Genomic DNA, 22,048 nt, shown 5'->3' with positions numbered 1-22,048 from the left:
TCAAAAGCTATCAGAAGAACCATCAATATTCGTTTTATCAAAATATGAAATAAAATTGTATTAAATGCAAAAATACTATTTGTATAACTAAATTAATGCACTATTTAAAATATAAGTTGATTTCCGGAAAATGTACACATTGACGCGCTTTTTATTTATATCTCCATAGCTAACTTCCGGAAGATTTTGGATTTTTTTTCTCAAAATGTCGAAAGAAGAAAAACAAGTCGTTTTACCGAAAACGGCCTCAGATCTACAGAGATTGAAGCTCGAAAAGTTGATGAAAAAACCGGTAATTTGACATAGACTTTACTAAATTTACTATCTGCTGCATGCCTTTATATAATCGTCTATTTTAGCATCTTTTTACATCGACAGCCGACTTTGTTTACAACAGTACAACTTTGATTAGTGATCACACATTTAGATTTGTCAAGTGATTATCCAATGTAAATTTGATCATATGTACAGTATATTGTATCATGCTATCTTTCAAGTATTACAACTATACAAGATAGTGTGAACACATGATAAAAATATAGTTACAACATGAAGTTGTCTATTCAGTTTTAGCCCTCTTCACATTAGGCCTGTTACCAGGTCTGTTTTGGTAAGATACTGTCCTCTTATTGCTTGGATCTGATTGAGGTACTGCGAGCTTCACCCTAGCTGATGCAAGGCTGTCAACTTGAGGTTCTTTGTGCATGAGCAGCTGATGAAGTCTGCGGGATCTCTGATCAGGAGTCATGTATGTCCAGGTATCATTTGTCACAAAATATCTTGTTGCTTTTGTGTTTGGATTGAGAATGAAATCTCCCTTACCATGTAGGGATCCCCAGATATTTATCTGCTGTTCCTGCTCTAGGCGTTGAATGTGATCTTTAAGAACTGAGATGTTCACCAAACTACTTTGATTCGCTGTTAGTTTGAGAACATGGAAAATGGACTTGCAATTGTTGTTTGTCCATAAAACAGGAACTTTTCCATTCTGACAAAGTACCTTGAACACTTTCAACTTTAAAGTTGGCAACAACTTCTGGCATAGGTAGGAGCAGTTAGGATGACTTTCTTGGATCTCTGTTTCAATCTTATCGTAAACCATTTGGTCCCTGACTGTCAGTAGACCACCATCCTTAGCAAATAGTTTTTTCGATGACTATGTCAGCAATTTGACGAGTCATGGATTTTCTCAAGTTTGCTGTAGCTTTTTGTTTTAGTTGAAGTGTACACAGAGTATGTGCAGATTTTGGAAAACATTCTGTGATTGCCTTGAGTACAACTGGTTCCTCATTTGTGCCAAAAACAATTTTGGACTGAGGAATATCAATAAGTTTGCTTTGCAAATGTGAAAAAAATTGATGATATGTTTCATAATCTCGATTCCAATGTAGGTAGCATGGTCCTAACTGTATTGGCGAGTAACTTTTCCCTCTCCTTAAGAAATTCTCATTTTTAAATGAGAGCATGGTTACACAGCAAGAACCTAAATTCACTGTCTTGTCCACCCCTATGATACATCCATTTAAGATAGATGCTTTCAGACTAATTAGTTGATCATTTGTATAACAAGTAATGTTTGGTAGAGATGTTGGTGAATGGGAGATGGTTTCTCTAACAAAATGATCTAATTCAATACTTTCAGCCATTATAGATGCCATGATCTACAGTATTCAAATGTTACCAATGATTTTGTAAGCATTAATACAGTTATTAACACATCATCCCCTGAAATTTCATAATGGACTGTTCTAGTCTTAAGATTTAGAAGAGTCTAAATGTGACTTTAGGTGTTAATGAGTTAATATACCATATACCCAATATAAAATTTTCACACAATTGTCTACAGAACACAAATATATAAATAAGTAAACTTGTACTTATCCTTAATCTTTTGTCCAGCCTTGTTCTTCAGTGTCCTTACACAAAGTGAGAAAGTTACCTGCAGTTTACTGTGTACTAATTAGGCAGTGTACCTGTAGGTGTTGGTTAATTGTTAGCTACAGGTAAACCAACCAGAGGAAAAGATGACAGGGTGGCACCTGTCCAACTGGGAAATACACAGGGTATATAGTGGACAGCCTGGGTGAGGTGGGGAGGGGGTTGATTCTGTCCCACAATGTATATACCCCCTACTGAGTTTATTAGGCTACACATTAATATTCATCATGTAACTAACATGTCAAATAAATTGTCTGTGGACTCATTTATACCAATTATTTGAGTATTCTAGCAATTAATTCAACTATGCATATAATTATAAGAATAAAAAATAATTAAGGTTTAAAAAGTCATATATTATTAAAAAGTTAACATACAATGTATATTTTTGATGATACATCCCTAGGTCTGAAACTTGAGCCTTAAAACTCAGCTATAATTATTCAAATAAGAAATAAGGCTTGAAAAGTCATATATATATATAATATGCATGTTATTTTAAGCCTTGTTAATTATATACTATTAACATTATACATTGTATATGTATAGGTTTATTGTTTCTGATTATACATCCATGAAATTTTAAACATGCATCTATAATTCAAGAGATTTATAATTAAATCATCTAGCCAGATGATTTATCTAAATTTCTGGTAATTCTTAAGTTTAATCTTTTGAAATGCATGCTTTTGAAATGATACTATTGATTGAATATTTCTATTTTCTCTGGACGCATGATCAAGTTTATCAACTCTAGGTTAATTTAAAGCGTATTCTATTCAGGGACAGGTGTGAGTCACGTTGTGACCCCCCCAGGGGTTGTTAACTTGCTGGGCCAGGTGTTGGGGCCAATTGATACAACTAATTGGGTGATGGGGAATCATATTTACCTGTCAGGTAATAGGCACAATGTAGATAGGGAAGAGGAGGGGGGATGGTAGTGGTGATTTAGTCAGTATAGAGTATAGCATATTATAGTCTGGCAGTAAATCATGATAAGAAAGACATGCTACACAATTGCAAAATGTCTGTTAAATTGTTAGAATTAATTTAAGCCTTTGACAGACATTTTAATTCTGAAAAAAATTGTCACTGTTGGTCAACAATGGAATAATTTCTATCTACTATGATTCTGGTCACATAAAAACAAATGTAATACGCATCTATAGTTTTATATGTCCTCTAGCTTCTCTGTTATAACCAAACAATATAAAATTTAAACTATAATAACCGAACCGAATAAAAAAAAAAATAACATGCACCTTCACAATCACTGTAAATAACTTTTTTTTCACAATCACACCTCTGCCAATCCGCACAATATATAATCACCGGCATCGATGGAATTGTGTTCTATATAAGAAAAAGAAGAAGAAGGATGTATATATATAAAGCTGGTCCATCAATATTATAACATGTATAGTATATTGCAGTCAATTCAATCTGGTCATGCATATACTTTTATACATGCATATGTGTGATACAACGTAGTAGTACGTACAATATCCATTACTGTAATTTAAGGATGTACAAAATGTACCATACAGCAGATAAATATTTTTTTTTTAAATAAATAAAAAATAAGAAAAAATAAATTATTTCATAAAGAAAGGGCTTTTGTTCGGAGGGGCTTTTATCCTAAGAGGCTTTTGTCCAGAGGGGCTTTTGTCCTAAGGGCTTATGTCCCAAGGGGCTTTTTAATTCTGAAAAAAATTGTCACTGTTGGTCAACAATGGAATAATTTCTATCTACTATAATTTTGGTAACATAAAAACAAATGTAATACGCATCTATAGTTTTATCTGTCCTCTTCTCTGTTATAACCAAACAATATAACATTTAAACTATAATAACCGAACCGAATAAAAAAAAAATAACATGCACCTTCACAATCACTGTAAATAACTTTTTTTTTCACAATCACACCTCTGCCAATCCGCACAATATAATCACCGGCATCAATGGAATTGTGTTCTATATAAGAAGAAGAAGAAGGATGTATATATATAAAGCTGGTCCATCAATATTATACATGTATATTGCAGTCAATTCAATCTGGTCATGCATATACTTTTATACATGCATATGTGTGATACAACATAGTACGTACAATATCCATTACTGTAATTTAATATATATATATATATATATTCATAATATAGGGATAAAATGCTAAATAAAAAATAAAATTCTAATGATAAGGAATGTTGATTACTTCTATATTTAAGGTGATCCATGAATTCAATTTTATTTAATACATTTGTCTATACATGCATGTACATGTTTGTCATTTACATAAAAAATGTAATTGTTATTACCAAATACATAGATTTACATATTCTCCATATGCATACAACAGAGTTGTCTGCACTTGCGCATAGGTATTGATTGTGGCGCCATATGTTTGTGAGTGTTACGTCGGAGAAAACAAAGTGAATTGCCCTCACAAAATAATGACGTCACAATGAATATCTACCTACAAGGGAGCTAAATCTGTAATATGCAAAGACAGAATACCATGCAGGCATTGTAATTTTGATCACATGATCCACCGTACATTGTATGACGTACCATGCAACTCATTTCATAGTTTAACAAGATCAATTAAGACTTCATATTCCGAATGGTTATTCATATATAAAAAATACATATTATACTCACTGATGAAAAGTTTGAATTTTAGTCGGTGTACAATTAAAATTAATATTTCAATTTTCGCTGAAGTTGGACTCAATAAAACTACTTAATAAATCCTATTTCATTTGCTCACAAACTTGGGTAGGTTAACATCAGTCTTTATGCAAGAAAATATTCTAGACTTACTTTTGCCTTATTTCACGAACGCAGTTCATTTAATTTGTTTCAATTAACTTTCAAGAGGAACTCAATTGAATCATCACCCCATGAAATCGACCAAAGCAAGATTCAATCCATAAATAGAGAATAAAAATTGTATTGAGTCAAAGGTGTAGTGAATGAATTAATTGAATTAATTTTAGCATAAAACTTTAATTTGGATTATAATTATTATTAATAAGCATTTATTTTTGTTTCGGAAACTTAGTTGACCTTTAACATAGAGCAGGAAATTAACTAAATGGTACACCTGAAGGTATAAGCATTCTCTGGTATTAGATTATATTCCCAGAACTGCAATTCAATGGTGTCATATACATGCAAAGGTGTAAAAAATGTATTATGTGGTTATTAGAACAGGGATATAGATACAGTAACTAATTCATGTTTATAGATAAAAAAAAAAAAAATTCAACCTCTTTGAAAAACAAACATGTGTGGACTGGTACTAGAGATGTTTATACATGTACATGATTTTTTTTATCATATATAGTCACTGTAATATCTCTCTCACTGTCCATGATACAAGCCTGTATTATATATTGTAAGTAATCATTGATTTCATCATTTTTTTTAAATCATAGCGAGGGATATAAAAAAAAAAATTGTAAATTTTTGTGAGAAGATATCTGCTACTTTTTCAGATGAAACTAAGAAAAAGTAACATCCATGGGTTATAATTAATGTTTCCTACATTTTGACAAAACAAAATGTGTAATGTATGATTCCACTGATTTTTTTAGGGATTCTTTTTCCAAATCATTATGCACTGTCAATGTCTCAATTATGATGTCATTATATCATCAATTAAGTATTTGACCACTGTGGGATCTTTTTTATAGCTACTGTCACATTGGTATATGTGAAAAACAAAGAATTGGCTAATCAGAAAGTTATAGATTTCATATTTTCTTATTATCTTTTTAGGATAAAGAGGTTGTCATTGGAGAAAAATCCCAGGAATACAATCCTAGAGCACCATTGGAATTCATCCGAAATGTTTGGGGTATGTATAATCATACAGTAGATAGTATATAGCTCACCATCATCCGAAATGTTTAGGGGTATATATTTGTATCATTAAGCATTATTCTCAATATATTTTGGGTTTATGAAGTTATAAACCCAAAAGATATTGAGAATAATGCTTATAATTTAATTCAGATAACTGAATCAGGTTCTAAATTAAATCACTACATTATTACCAGTGATTTGTGGATGATCAGGGGAGATAATTATGAATTGTTGCATTAATATTAATTTTAGATGATATGGGAAGATAATTAAAATGGTTATATTATTAATTTGGGACAAGAAATTTATATACTCATATTCCTTTCTTTCAAATTAAAAAAAAAAAAGATGTCTTAGCTTGCATATAAAATGGTAATGAAAGCAATCTCACAAGATGAAAACATGTTTTTACGTCAAAAGCATGGAAATGGATGTTGATCACAAAAATTGAAATGCACAGTTGGATATTTGATGACTTCCACATCAGATATGCTTTGTTTTAAAAATTGTCCAACAATTATTACCTCCGTAAATATCTGTTGATTTATCATCAGACTGCACAGGCATTATTTCTGTACATTAAAAAGTTTTAAATTATTTAGTTCCTTACATGCTTTTCACCAAATTGAGCATACCTTATATAAGTTAAGTGTAAATTGTAATTATATTTATTTCATAAATCAAATACATCGTTATCTGTAGTGTTCAATGTCCAGTATTGTTATGTGACACTTGTAATCATTCTGCACTAGCTTTCATGATCCTACATTTGGCACTTATTAAAATTTTGTTCTGGAGATGTATGAAGAAAAAAACACTAAATTAAAACAAATATTACCCGGTTATGTAGTTTTATGATGTTTCTTCATTGAAGGGTCCAGTGCGGGAGCTGGTAGTGGAGATTTCCATGTCTACAGAGGAGTGAGGAGGAGAGAGTATGCTCGACAGAAATTTGTTTTAGAAAAAGCAAAGCGGGTATGTTGTATACTTATCATACAAGAGAATTGATTAACAAGAATACACCAAAGTCTAGCTCAAGGATTAATAGAATCTCTCAACCCATTTAGGGAAAGACAGGATAATCTCCATCCCAGGGGTATCCCAGGGGTAAGATTGTCAAACACAAGGCTTTTGTTATCTAATCCAATTGTTAATACATGTACTTTATTATATTTATGTTCTATATTATAATTTTGTTTATATTTATTGTGTTATCAAAAAAATATTTTGGAAAAAAAAAAAAAAGGCTTTTGTCGATTATTTGACAGCTTAGGAGTCTTATTCCGAAGGTCATGAGGTATATCCCAAAGAGGGGTGAATGATTATTTTTCTCTTACCCTATATGAGCACCTGCAAAGATCTTGTGTAGCTTGCATTTACCTAGGGTAAGATAGAGATAGGGTCAGAGAAAAGTTCATGCCTAATACTATTATAGAAGTTCAAGAATCTGGCTTGAAAAACAAACACATTTTACCTTGAACTTGTTTCATTATAGTCGTTGCTGAGCCTGTGATTTAGGATGAAAATGATAACCAAGTGATATAAACTAGTATTTTCCTGTGATTATTAGGAAGAGGCAGATGTTGACTATCAGAAAAAAGTGGAACAAAATGCAATAGCTGCAGAGGAGAGAACGGCAAAGAAAAGAGCAAAACGACTGAAGAAAAAACAGAAACAAAAGGGAAAGAAACCAAAGACAGAAGTTAAAGGTATGTTAGCTATTAACTGTAAAGGTATGTTAGCTAAGCTCTTAACTGTAAAGGTATGTTAGCTAAGCTCTTAACTGTAAAGGTATGTTAGCTAAGCTCTTAACTGTAAGTATGTTAGCTAAGCTCTTAACTGTAAAGGTATGTTAGCTAAGCTACTTAACTGTAAAGGTATGTTAGCTAAGCTCTTAACTGTAAAGGTATGTTAGCTAAGCTTACTAACTGTAAAGGTATGTTAGCTAAGCTTTAACGTAAAGTAACTAGTTACAAGGTATGTTAGCTAAGCTCTTAACTGTAAAGGTATGTTAGCTAAGCTCTTAACTGTAAAGGTATGTTAGCTAAGCTATTAACTGTAAAGATATGTTAGCTAAGCTCTTAACTGTAAAGGTATGTTAGCTAAGCTAGTTATTAACTGTAAAGGTATGTTAGCTAAGCTATTAACTGTAAAGATATGTTAGCTAAGCTCTTAACTGTAAAGGTATGTTAGCTAAGCTATTAACTGTAAAGGTATGTTAGCTAAGCTCTTAACTGTAAAGGTATGTTAGCTAAGCTATTAACTGTAAAGGTATGTTAGCTAAGCTATTAACTGTAAAGGTATGTTAGCTAAGCTATTAACTGTAAAGGTATGTTAGCTAAGCTCTTAACTGTAAAGGTATGTTAGCTAAGCTCTTAACTGTAAAGGTATGTTAGCTAAGCTATTAACTGTAAAGGTATGTTAGCTAAGCTCTTAACTGTAAAGGTATGTTAGCTAAGCTATTAACTGTAAAGGTATGTTAGCTAAGCTCTTAACTGTAAAGGTATGTTAGCTAAGCTATTAACTGTAAAGGTATGTTAGCTAAGCTCTTAACTGTAAAGGTATGTTAGCTAAGCTATTAACTGTAAAGGTATGTTAGCTAAGCTCTTTAACTGTAAAGGTATGTTAGCTAAGCTATTAACTGTAAAGGTATGTTAGCTAAGCTCTTAACTGTAAAGGTATGTTAGCTAAGCTATTAACTGTAAAGGTATGTTAGCTAAGCTCTTAACTGTAAAGGTATGTTAGCTAAGCTCTTAACTGTAAAGGTATGTTAGCTAAGCTCTTAACTGTAAAGGTATGTTAGCTAAGCTCTTAACTGTAAAGGTATGTTAGCTAAGCTATTAACTGTAAAGGTATGTTAGCTAAGCTATTAACTGTAAAGGTATGTTAGCTAAGCTATTAACTGTAAAGGTATGTTAGCTAAGCTATTAACTGTAAAGGTATGTTAGCTAAGCTCTTAACTGTAAAGGTATGTTAGCTAAGCTATTAACTGTAAAGGTATGTTAGCTAAGCTCTTAACTGTAAAGGTATGTTAGCTAAGCTCTTAACTGTAAAGGTATGTTAGCTAAGCTCTTAACTGTAAAGGTATGTTAGCTAAGCTCTTAACTGTAAAGGTATGTTAGCTAAGCTATTAACTGTAAAGGTATGTTAGCTAAGCTCTTAACTGTAAAGGTATGTTAGCTAAGCTCTTAACTGTAAAGGTATGTTAGCTAAGCTATTAACTGTAAAGGTATGTTAGCTAAGCTCTTAACTGTAAAGGTATGTTAGCTAAGCTCTTAACTGTAAAGGTATGTTAGCTAAGCTATTAACTGTAAAGGTATGTTAGCTAAGCTCTTAACTGTAAAGGTATGTTAGCTAAGCTATTAACTGTAAAGGTATGTTAGCTAAGCTATTAACTGTAAAGGTATGTTAGCTAAGCTCTTAACTGTAAAGGTATGTTAGCTAAGCTATTAACTGTAAAGGTATGTTAGCTAAGCTCTTAACTGTAAAGGTATGTTAGCTAAGCTATTAACTGTAAAGGTATGTTAGCTAAGCTATTAACTGTAAAGGTATGTTAGCTAAGCTCTTAACTGTAAAGGTATGTTAGCTAAGCTCTTAACTGTAAAGGTATGTTAGCTAAGCTATTAACTGTAAAGGTATGTTAGCTAAGCTCTTAACTGTAAAGGTATGTTAGCTAAGCTATTAACTGTAAAGGTATGTTAGCTAAGCTCTTAACTGTAAAGTTAAAGATTTAATGGCAGATTAACTGTAAAGGTATGTTAGCTAAGCTATTAACTGTAAAGGTATGTTAGCTAAGCTCTTAACTGTAAAGGTATGTTAGCTAAGCTATTAACTGTATAGGTATGTTAGCTAAGCTCTTAACTGTAAAGGTATGTTAGCTAAGCTTAACTGTAAAGGTATGTTAGCTAAGCTATTAACTGTAAAGGTATGTTAGCTAAGCTATTAACTGTAAAGGTATGTTAGCTAAGCTATTAACTGTAAAGGTATGTTAGCTAAGCTACTAACTGTAAAGGTATGTTAGCTAAGCTATTAACTGTAAAGGTATGTTAGCTAAGCTAGAAGTATGTTAACTGTAACTGTAAAGGTATGTTAGCTAAGCTATTAACTGTAAAGGTATGTTAGCTAAGCTATTAACTGTAAAGGTATGTTAGCTAAGCTATTAACTGTAAAGGTATGTTAGCTAAGCTATTAACTGTAAAGGTATGTTAGCTAAGCTTTTAACTGTAAAGGTATGTTAGCTAAGCTATTAACTGTAAAGGTATGTTAGCTAAGCTCTTAACTGTAAAGGTATGTTAGCTAAGCTATTAACTGTAAAGGTATGTTAGCTAAGCTATTAACTGTAAAGGTATGTTAGCTAAGCTATTAACTGTAAAGGTATGTTAGCTAAGCTATTAACTGTAAAGGTATGTTAGCTAAGCTATTAACTGTAAAGGTATGTTAGCTAAGCTATTAACTGTAAAGGTATGTTAGCTAAGCTATTAACTGTAAAGGTATGTTAGCTAAGCTATTAACTGTAAAGGTATGTTAGCTAAGCTATTAACTGTAAAGGTATGTTAGCTAAGCTATTAACTGTAAGGTATGTTAGCTAAGCTTTAACTGTAAAGGTATGTTAGCTAAGCTATTAACTGTAAAGGTATGTTAGCTAAGCTCTTAACTGTAAAGGTATGTTAGCTAAGCTCTTAACTGTAAAGTATGTTAGCTAAGCTTTAACTGTAAAGTTGCTAAGTAAGTTACTAAGCTATTAACTGTAAAGGTATGTTAGCTAAAGCTATTTAACTGTAAAGGTAGTTACAAAGCTATTTAACTGTAAAGGTATGTTTAGACTCAGCTATTACACTGTAGAAGATATGTTAGCTACGCTCTTAACTTTAAAAAGGAAAGATAGCTAAGCTCTTAATACTGATAATCAACTTGATATGTTAGTAGACCCCACCACCCCCCCGCATAACAGTTTAAAAGGTTTAAACTGGAAAATGAGTTTGTCATGTCTGTCCGACCTGTCTCTAGGCAAACCTTGTCCGTCACATTCCTACCTAAACTACTTAACAAAGGTTATAAAATATTTAGTACACAGAACCCTGACAAAAAGGGAATTGAAGTATACTATAAAAGTGTTTCTGCAATGTCACCATTAAAAGGAGTATAATTACTAAATATGAACAGCGGAGAAATAGTAGTCCATCCACCTCTGGGCTGGCGACAGTTCTAGTTTCCAGCAATTAAACATGTTTGCATGCCCAACAACGTGTTTTTGCGAGAGCGTTAATCGTTCTGATTTAAAGAGTCATAATACAGTTACTGCAATTAACCAGTGATTGAAATTATTTTACAGATATTTCTAGGCAAACCTTGACATTTTCTAGCGCTTCTAAGTTCTAAAATCTTGAAATGTACTGATTTATACTTTGTTAGAAAAAGGACGTAAGAGGGTCGAACAGCGGAGGACGAGGAGGGAAAGCGAGGAGGAAAGATGTCAAAAATGAGGAAAACGAGACTGTGTCCGACAATGTTACAAACAATGAACATAAAAACAGCACAGATTCTTTATGACAGTAATTTTAGAGGATTTCATTTCCTGACAAATTGATAAAGACTTCATGTAGAAGTATATCTGGGGTCGTGATAGCTGTAAATTGTTAAAGCTGGCAGGTTACAGAAATCTCCAAGACACTTTTATTTCTGATGCCATACAGCAGTATACTGTATACCAGTACATTATACCCTTTGGCAAGTGGCTATAAGTCACTATACAAAGTCCCAAATACTGGTTGTTCTTGGGGTGAATAATCTTTTTAAGAGTTTTAGATACAACTGTATATATTAATGATGTTGTTCTGATTCTCTGGATTTGTAGTACTGTAAACCAACTTGTGTAGTGTGATTAATCATTGAATTAATGGTATGTATAGGATGCTGTCATTAGAATTGGAGAAAATTTATCCATGTTTGATATAAATCTGTCTATAAAGACCACTCAAAGGACAAGGAAAAATTGATCTCTATTGCCCAGTGGTCTTTACATAGGTCAGATTGTGTTATACAAAAAATGTAAACGGTCATTTGGGATCCTGAAATATAATTGTGTAAGCAGGTGGTCTTTATACGGAAGTGGTTGCTAATAAAAACAGCTAGGTTTCACTGTTGTTTCTAACACAATTTATAGAACATTTACCACTTTACTTGGTAAATTTTCAAAATATTTTGCCTATAGGATATTGGTTTATTTAGTCTTATATTCAGCCAGTTGTGTCTCATAAAGCCGCTATGGTCTTTTCTATCACCAGTTAACTGTATTTTACAGGCGGAATAATATGTAGGTAGGTGAATGATAGTGAATACATGGGCATATGCTGGGAGAAAGATGCAAGAATGTTATGATAAGACATTTTTATTTCTAGTATAATTGTGTACATGATTTGTATTTCAACTGCCAGGTATGTATTAGTGTGAGAGTTAAAAAAGTGGTGCGATATGTTTTATGTAAATTTTATGAATAACATTACCATGGTATATTGTCATTTTGTATTAAATATTAAAAATTTAAAATTCGTGCTTTGATATTATTTCATTTCCCGAGAAAAGGATGAATGGCAAAACTAGTCTTAGATTAGCCCAGTACTTCATTACTGACATCTTTCTCTGAAAACTCTTTATTGTACCTGCGGGTCTAGCCAATCAAGCATTTGTTTAATCTTTGTAGATCTGTATGATACAGAGTTTTAAAATCATCAGAAATTGGACATAAACAGTCTAATTGATTCAACTGGTTCAATTGACCGATTGCTGCCTAATGATCAATTCTTTTGGAATAAATTGATTCCAATAGTGTTAGAGGTATAGCAGGATAAGACACTTTTGAATCATTAGATCATGTCAGAAGTTTCCTTACATCTACTGTTTTTGGATTAGAATCTTCTTCACTGCCTCTATTAAACATTTGTTTGAATCTTTCTCATGATTCATGTCTATAATGCTGATTTTGTGCCTTTAAGTCTCCCATGTGCTGGCTGCTAAAGACCACAATACATTTTACTTAAAAACCAACTGTCTCTCATATGCACTTCACTTTTGCAAATTTTGTTATCAATACCAAAGTCAATGGGTAAATATTTGTCTCCAAGAATCTACCTTGCTTATACTGATTTCCATTCAGTTGTTAAATCTGTGAAAGAAAATCTTGAAATTAAATAGTATTGCCATGTAGTACTGCATTTGTATGTAACAGAGTTATCTGTCACTTTGCAGGTAATGTGACTTCTGATTGTTCCTTGTCATGCTGATTGTCATGTGTTTCTGAGCACGATGACAACATCATGCTTCAGAGATAACTTTTGTCCAGGAGACTAGCTTCTACTTACACTTGGTTAGTGCGTATATAAATACATGTTTAGAGAAAATGATGTAATTTTCACTCCCAAACTAATGACATTAAAATCGATACATATCCCTACAAGGACAGATAACTTTGTAATACTGAATACAAAGGCTGAATAAGCTATTGTCTATATGACTAAGATTATGTTTGGTTGTTTGTTTGATTAAATTAATGTCCTATTAACAGCCAGAGACATGTAAGAAAGGCCTTCCATGTGTTGTGTATACAGTATAAACTGCAAATGTGTTTTTGGAGACTGCGGTATACTCTCGTTTTGCCTTCTTGTATTGAGGAAGTCTTGCCCTTTTTATAGTGTTATATACCTGAAGCATGCAGCCGAAGACACAAAACTGACAACAGTCGAATCGGTCATCACACTCCTTTTTCGCAGAGCGCTAAGCAGGAACAGAAACTACCGCTCTCATAGACTATAGCGTGTCTTGGCCAGGGGACATAACCCAGAGCTTTCCTCACAGGGGCAAGCACTGAGCAAAGATTATTTATCGTAAGTGTTGATAACAGACAACTCTACTCAATTATGTGTGGTTTTTACACCTGATGGCGATCAATTTTTTTTTTATTTCTGACTGGTTAAAAGACATATATATATATATATAAATCTATACCGAATATACATTAAATATATACAAAGGACTTTGTATCACAGATTTATTTAGTGCACAGGGACCTGACACAAATTACAACCTTACAATATATATATTTTAAATGATGAGGAGGTTAGAATTTCTGCAAAGTCCCTGTTGTTTATCTACAATATTTTGGACGGTTTTCATTTACCTGTAGAAGTGATGACTTGTAAATACATTAATACATATTTATCTATTCAAACATACTATTATTCTTTATTTTCACTCTCATTCTTTAAGACTAGTCAAACAAGTTTATTGGGCAACAAAATACTTAGCACTTATTCAAAAAACAACAAAATAATTAAATACACTATTTATATATATGTTAACACTATCAATAGTGGACAGTATATATTATCGTACAAATGTTCCTTTCCACTGAAAGACCTTCAGGTTTGTTAAATACGATGACAGGTTCACATTTTGAGCTCGATACGTACAAAATCTTACCCTATTGTGGACATTTTAAAACTATAGTACAACAAAAAACAATCATTAATGTGTATCCCTTCTGATAACAACTTTACCAATTATTCAAAAGAATAAATATTGCATGTTTTCATCAGATTCATGGTATTTTTACAGCAAGATGTATACACATTTTACATAATGTAATGGATTTTGGACGGCTCTCATTGGTCTGGACGGGCGAAGTAACAGATATTGTCATTCCAAAAAAAATTGTGATGATGTTACACATTCCATCTTTGTATATTACAGAGTTAGCTCCCTCGAAGGTTGGTGTTAATTGTTACATCACTGTTTTCTCCAAAACTTATGATGTTACGCTTGCAAACATATGACGTCACAATCAATATCTACCCACAAGGGCAGATAACTCTGTAATATGCAAATACAGAATAATAAGGCAAATATATGTATGGTCACTAACTGGGAGAAAAGCAGGCATAGTTTAAATGCAGAAACAATAAATACATGTATGAATTACAATGTATATATTTAAATGACCTTATGGAAACTTGAAACATTTGGAACTATTCATGATCAGCAGTAAAACCTTGGAGTGAGATGCAATATATACTTCACACTGACTATAGATTCATACATTCTCACAACCAAAAATATCAGATATGCATAGTCAAAGAAAAATATACAGATGGAAAATCTCAAAGTTGTTAGATATTTTCTTCACTCTCTTACATCTGCAAACAGCATCTTCCATGAATACAAAATATTTTGACTAGTCACAGCCAGATAGCTGCAATATTGTAGCTCAAAAGACTTTTAGACAGAAAATGGTGTTGTCTTTAGAGCTACAATTGGTGCCTATTAGTGCTAATAGAGCAAAGTAATGATTATGCAAACCATTATAAAAATGTTTATTTGCATTTTGTCTTACTTATTTGATATCGCTTAATTACTAGGCAATAAAACTGAACCAATTAGATTATCAAATTCCCATTGAGGTATTATTTTTTTCACGTAATACATATGAAGGTCTTCCTGAAGGGGATTTTTACTGCGAGTCCACAAACTGTTAATATAACGTTGAGTAACGGTACAATAGATATTAAGAATGGTACTTATGTTTGTTTTGGACAAAAATAATATGTAAATGCATGTATACGCATAAAATGATTGGAAACCCACAAAAAAGTATAGAAAACTGCCCGAGTGATTTTCGGAGGCAACGCTCCACTACGACACATAGGGACCAATTTGTACCCGGCAGAAAGGTATAGCTTGCCGGGTACGTATATTCGTTCTAACAGCCACACTCTTTAAGCACAATATTCTGATCAATCACAACCAAGATTTTTTTCCCAGTTACACAACATTCTGACTAATCACAGCCAAACTCATTTAAATATACAATATTCTAACCAATCACAGTCAAGCTCATTTAAATACACAACATTTTGACCAATCACACCAAGGCATTTCTAGATACACCATAATTAATTATCACAAAATAGTTGTATGGAATGCCCAGAATTCTGACCAATAACACGGGGCTCTTACAGAAATTCAATATCTCGTCCTCTTTTTCACATAACAGGATGTACCATTAAAACCCTTAATATTCCAAGTAGGGATAGCGCGATGAAAGATTGAAATGATTTAGTTAAGTTCATTACACCAAAAAACACATAATGCAACATCCATTTATATGTAACACTGAGTTTAGGAACAGAAAGTAAGAAGTGATAATTCTTTGCAAATTTCATGAATAAATTACCACTATTTTCAAATATTTTTTTTTTATCATTATGGTACAAATAAATGATATAAATTTTGAAAACCATGTAATGAGAAGAAGCACTCTATAGGTTCATTGTTACATAGGCCAACGACAGTTGTGTCTACTTAATTAGTTTGCCATCTGTCATTTAATAACATAATTACCTGGTATATTCATATTCTTTGTGTTTGTATCCAATAGAGATTAGAAAAATTAATGTGATAGAACATAGATTTAGTTGGACCATTTTTAGTAAGGATGTTAGTTACACATAATGTCTTACTATGAGTGAAAAAAGTTTTGTATTTCAGATCAAATATTCCTTGAAACTTTTACGATTTCAAAGTAATGTTTTGCCGGTTCTTCAGAGAAACTGAAATAACTTAATTATGTGACAACATTAATTGATTTTGACTGCTGAAGCATAGAGATAATATACATTCCTGTGGCCCTTCAAGCTGTATATGTACACTGTTTGTGTGGTACTGGAGAAGAAAGCTTTAATTAATACACGGTCCTCTCACTCTTCAGTCGCACTGTTTCCAATAAACACTTCTTAATCTGGCCATTTTACTGTACATTTGGCTTCTAAAGCGACATCCCTTCAGTATTGCTACACATCTGGTCAAATGTCCAAAAAGAGGTCTACAGTTTGTTATGGCTCTGTACATGTAGGCCCTGCAGCTGTATATGTAGGCCCTGCAGCTGTATATGTAGGCCCTGCAGCTGTATGTGTGATCCCGGTACCTATAAGACACTGATAGTGGAAGATAAGTTGCTGTTTATAGGTGTCACCGTGGCCCAGATCGGATTGATGCTTGTGAACCGTACAAACTAGATCTAGTCCTCTGGTTTATATTGTGATGATGTTGGATCTCCCCTTCCAACTCGACCAGTTCTTGTTTTAGCTTTTCATTCATGGAACGCACCGATTCTGTTGAAAGAGACAAAACAAATACATGTTAGTCATGTGCTACAGTCTTTATTCATATACTATACCTATAACAATGCAGCTAAGCTGGGGATGCTGTCATAACAAATACCAAAAAGATTGTCATGCATAATGTTACCATGCAGGTATAGGTGATAAAGTAGCATGCATGTTTTTTTTTTTGCTTTATTGTGTCAAATTGTGCATTCAGGTAGAATCTATCCACTTTAAATTTACCAGTTATTTGATCTAGAGTATGAAGCTATATATGGACTACCTGTACAAAATCAACTCACCAGAATTAGATAATTGGGAAGCTGCCCGACTATCCATCCTAGCTGGTGATTCTGAAAGGGGAGATAATTAGCAAAATCAGTCTAGTTTACTACAACTTTAAAACTACACATATCTTTAAGAAAATAAATTCCATAATTTTTACTAACTATGCTTAACATGATTGATACATTTTAGGAAGATTGCAGCTGCAAGAACATTAAACAATTATTAAATGTTATTTTATTTTACAAAATTACCCAGTTTTTAAAGCTTTTTTCCTGATTTTAACCCACTCCCATTTTTTGGTCTTATTTTTGCATAAGGTAGTAACATACATATATATATACAATTACACAAACTGTACAGAATATTATATCAAGCGAAACAACACACATGTCAATGAGATGATTTACTAGTAATGAAAGGATTAATTTTGAAAAAAAATAAGAATAATATATAAGTAGACTTTCCCCCCAATGAAACGTTTTGTATTTTGAAATATTGCTGATTTAAATATGATGTTAACACACCAACACTAAACAGGGAATGACTGCATGCACAGGATTTATTATGACCATGCAATGCAAGAGACACAATCATCTATTCAGTTGACAGATAGGATTATCTAAGGGAGCTATTAGGAAGGTGTGGGATGGGGGGTTATGCCCAATGAAATGACTCGGATAGAGATGGCTGATCTGATTTTGCAGCAGAGCAGACAATGGAAGTTGTGTAAAGAAAGCTGTGTAGGCAAGAAAATGATTGCTGAGATGAACAAGACTCACAAATCACAAGACAATTAGCTTGAGGCAATACTGTTGTACAATTTAAAAGGAAGAAGAAACCACCAAAGAGAAATAATTGATATTTGTACAAACTTCTTTACAGAAGACGAAGGATGAAGGATATTACAAGTGATGAATAGTAGCAGTCAAAGAACATAGGCAGGAAATAGGTATTTATGAAGATGCTATGGTAATGGTTTGGCTGTCAATGGACACAATTAAGATTTGGTCGTTACTAAAAAAGTAAAGGAACTACAGGGGTACCATACTGACAAAGGTGATCGGGAGGTGTATAGTGGTTAATCCGCTCGCCTTTCACCTAGCCTGCCGGGGTTCGATCCCTGGCACGGACGTGAGAAGGTCAGGGGTCACCTGCCCGATCACGTGTGTTTTCCCCGGTTACTCCGGTTTCCTCCCACACTAAGACCCCTCGTGCGCTTACATACGGGCCATCGAGAGTGATTTATAGAATTTGTATAACTTGTTTCTAAATCGATGTAAAATAAAGTTTATATATTTTGACAAAGGTGGCTTAGCAGAAACAAATATGTTTATATACAGTAACAGGAGAGATGAGTTAGAAGCTTCGAAAAGGGGACATAATGGCATGACTTTATAATTCTACGTAGGTTTATTACACATGCAGACATGCAGGTATATTAACATTAACTTTCACACAAAAATTTTCACATTACAATTTTTCACACATGCTACAAACACTACTACATAAGCTACAATACTAATGCCATTTAAAATGATAAAAAGAAATTGAAAATCTATTAAACTGAGAAAGAGACAGATGTAGAATGTACTCAGACTAGACAACCATAACAAATTTTAATGCAACTTCTATCTAAGAGATCTATCTAAGTAGAAAAAACACCTAATATCTACCTAATTTAGCTTTTATATAAATACAGTATATAAAAAGGTACAATAGCATACAAACAAAAGAAATCATTTTACAAAAGTATTTTCACTGTTCTGAAGACAATTTGTGAACAATTGACAATATTTCCAAGTGCAGTTTATCATTAAGAGTTACCTCCCCTGGATAGGCTACTTCAGGAAACACTCTTTTTCGAGCGTTTTTTCCCGGTATAGGAATGGTTGTTTTCTGAATAGCAGTAAATTCATAACAGTTTGAAAAGAAAGTTTGAATTCCTTTATGTTTTTTTTTAACATTAATTTTTTCAATCATTGATTTTGTTTCTTTACCATGTTTTTGATATCTACATATGATCTAAACTATTTTATACCTTGCTAACAAAAGTTAATTCAACCAGAATTGGAAAACATTTTGGGAAGAGTGGGTTGACTGGGAAAAAGATAAAATCACTGTCAACTAAACGTTTGGCATTAAAGCACCACTGAGAGGGCACATCTAAGCACTTACACCGCGGTGACATATCGGAGGATTGAAACGACCTTAACTCGGGCAGACTGGCATTCTTTGTTCTATTCCATTCTTTCATTTGATTACGTTTAGCATGAATATACATATAACTCTTTGTCCCACGACTGCTATCCCACGATCCTGACAGAGGAAGGACAGTCACACAAATGTTATGAGTATAGATTTCAAACAAGTATTATAGAAAGCATTGCAAAAGGCATTTAGTTTTCTGGCAGCAAGCTTATAGTCAAGATTGAAAGTAAGACAAGAGATCCTTGTGGGATCTTGGCGCCCACCACTGAATCATCTGTGTCGGTCAAAGAAAAGAGATATCTTTTATCTGCTTTTACTTTCTTTCCCAGTTTCTTTGAAGCATTTAATTATAGAAAGTCAACATAGAGGCAAAAAGATTTATCAAAATCCAAAACGACTAGCTGATGATAATGTCATCTTTTCTAATCAGTACCAGATTGTGATATGCATTTCTACAAAATAGGGAAACCTACATCTGAAATAAAATTGAAGAGAGAACCTTCAGTATTTTCTGAGAAATTGTGATAATGATAATGGTTTACATATTCACACGGACAACTGACCATGGACGAAAGGCAATTTGAATAGCCCACCATCTGATGATGATCGCTTAAAATTTAAATCTAGAAATACCATTTAAATAATATCTATATATCTGTAAGACAAACTTGGATATATCAGCATAATAGCACTTTCACCTGTGAAATCTGCTTCATACCCCGAATAGGAAATCCATACTGATCTCCATGACAACAATATTTACCTTGTCTGATTGGTCCATTTGCTATGTGTTGTGGGGGCATAATGGGAGGCGGGTGATCATAGGCAGGTCCACCATTTTGGTGATCAGGAGGTCTGAAAATAAATTCATACAATATAAGTTTACCTCTTAATAGAAACAATCTCAACAGTTTTCATAACTAATTCTATAAAGATTATGAAAATGATATGTTTTATGTTGTTGTAAATCAATTGTTTGGCTTATTCCTTTTGAGTAGGGCTGTGGTGGCTTATAGTGGATAAGATGTCTCGACATGTTACAACAAGTTATACACCACTGGATTGCATGTTAAAAATGCCATGTGGGGCAGTTGTCAAGTAATGGCCACTTCAGTGTAAATCTACTCACATTTGAGCTGGTCTCATGATGGGTTCTGCTAATCTGTGAGGGGGACGTCGAGGCTTGCTATTGTTAGGAGGAGGGGGAGGAGGCGGTCCTTTCCCTCGACCTGTTCCGTTAGGACTCGGCGCCACAGCATACTGATCCTGTGACTGAAAACATCAAATCAAAATTGTGATTACAAAAGACTGAGTGTTGAAATGAAACTTTGTGAATCGCTGAAATTTGGTTTTATATAGCTCCATAGCATTGATAGGAAATTGTGATTTTATATTATGACTGTGAATATCGTAACTGTACCAGATGTTTGTACATATAATGAGTCCTCAAGTGTGACCATGGCAGACACTGCTCTAAAGGGAGAGAATGATCTGATAACAAGTTATTAGACTAGATCATAATCACACATATGAATGGTGGCCAGTTAATAAATAACCTACCGGATAGCGTCCTTGTTGACCAATAGGGTAAGGCTGACCACTGGGTTGAGTCGAGCGGTACTGTAAAGCTGGGGACTGACGAGGTGACTGGACTTGAGATGAGGCATTGGAAGACGGCTGGCTGTAGGGGTCCAGGGGAGGACGTGTTCGCCACGCAGTCGGACCTATTAACCTGGAAAATAAAATAGGTCAATGTCAGTAATTAACCTAAATATAAAATAGGTCAGAGTGCCCAGTTAAATATGAAAATAAAATTGGTTAAAATGATAATAACCAATTTACCTAGAAAATGAAATCAATTAAAACCTGTAATAGATAGATAACGAATACACAACACTTTAGGCTTCTACTGTATTCTCCTCCAATATTCCTACTACTAAATGGGCGAGTTGGCCAACAAAATAATTCTTAGATACAGGACACAGAACATTCAGCCATTCCATTGGTAGCATAATTAATGTAATAAACTTTGACACTACTATTCCTTATGTTGTCTCAATGAGTACAATGTGTACAATAGTGCTTGACATACAGTAAAAGTATTCAAATTCCTCAGAAATCCTTTGTAAGTGTACTATTGTTATAGCAATATAAAGTCAATGACAATGAGCATTTTACAAGAAAATTTTATGTAATTTACGAACGTAACCTTATTCCCATTAATGTAATAAGACATGTCATTCACATTAAAAACCAAAATTGTTTTTAAGCCCTATAAAACCACCTTGTTACATTTTATACATCTACATGTTAAAAATCACTGATTGTGTTTAGATCTACATTACAAAATATTATTAAGTTGTCATTGTTATGTGAAGAGTAATTACCATAGAAATTCCATAGTAACAAAGAACGTTTATCATAAATTCCTATGGTTGTTTTATTGAATAAGGAAGTAAAACGGTCTAGCAATACTACTACATTTGATTTCAATCAGCAATAACATTGTATTAATTCATTCGCAATCCTTGTACTTGCACTATTATGCCATGTTAAAACAGAATAGCATTGCTCTACAATAGCGTTGTGTT

At 33.2% G+C, this 22,048-nt stretch overlaps 2 protein-coding genes across 2 annotated transcripts in view; one reads left to right on the top strand and one right to left on the bottom strand.

Moving 5' to 3' along the window:
- Nucleotides 1-173: 173 nt before the first annotated feature.
- Nucleotides 174-11,358, top strand: LOC138330629 (PRKR-interacting protein 1 homolog). The gene is made up of 5 exons (XM_069278181.1): nt 174-292; nt 5,722-5,800; nt 6,683-6,783; nt 7,379-7,570; nt 11,221-11,358. Exons 1-5 carry the CDS (start codon nt 206-208, stop codon nt 11,356-11,358), a joined length of 597 nt encoding a protein of 198 aa, XP_069134282.1. The 5' UTR covers nt 174-205.
- Nucleotides 11,359-14,287: 2,929 nt separating this feature from the next.
- Nucleotides 14,288-22,048, bottom strand: part of LOC138330628 (uncharacterized) — a 56,984-nt gene continuing 49,223 nt past the window's right edge. The window contains exons 19-23 of the mRNA XM_069278180.1: nt 21,018-21,189; nt 20,587-20,729; nt 20,221-20,312; nt 17,264-17,314; nt 14,288-16,970 (exon numbers count right to left, since the gene is read on the bottom strand). Of these exons, the coding sequence (XP_069134281.1) occupies nt 16,828-16,970; nt 17,264-17,314; nt 20,221-20,312; nt 20,587-20,729; nt 21,018-21,189 (601 nt within the window). The 3' untranslated portion in view covers nt 14,288-16,827. The remainder of the gene's footprint in view (nt 16,971-17,263; nt 17,315-20,220; nt 20,313-20,586; nt 20,730-21,017; nt 21,190-22,048) is intronic.

Source organism: Argopecten irradians, chromosome 9 (genome assembly GCF_041381155.1).
Source record: "Argopecten irradians isolate NY chromosome 9, Ai_NY, whole genome shotgun sequence".
Classification (NCBI taxonomy): Eukaryota; Metazoa; Mollusca; class Bivalvia; order Pectinida; family Pectinidae; genus Argopecten; species Argopecten irradians.
The sequence above is the reverse complement of the archived record's forward strand: the minus strand, read 5'-3'. Positions and strand labels throughout refer to the sequence as shown.

What these genes read in the sequence shown, in the direction of transcription:
- LOC138330629 (XM_069278181.1), top strand. Translation starts at nt 206, where the DNA reads ATGTCGAAAGAAGAAAAACAAGTCGTTTTACCGAAAACGGCCTCAGAT. An exon ending in AAAAGTTGATGAAAAAACCG is followed by an intron (nt 293 to 5,721) that starts GTAATTTGACAT and finishes TTATCTTTTTAG; the next exon opens with GATAAAGAGGTTGTCATTGG. An exon ending in CTAAGCTCTTAACTGTAAAG is followed by an intron (nt 7,571 to 11,220) that starts GTATGTTAGCTA and finishes ATACTTTGTTAG; the next exon opens with AAAAAGGACGTAAGAGGGTC.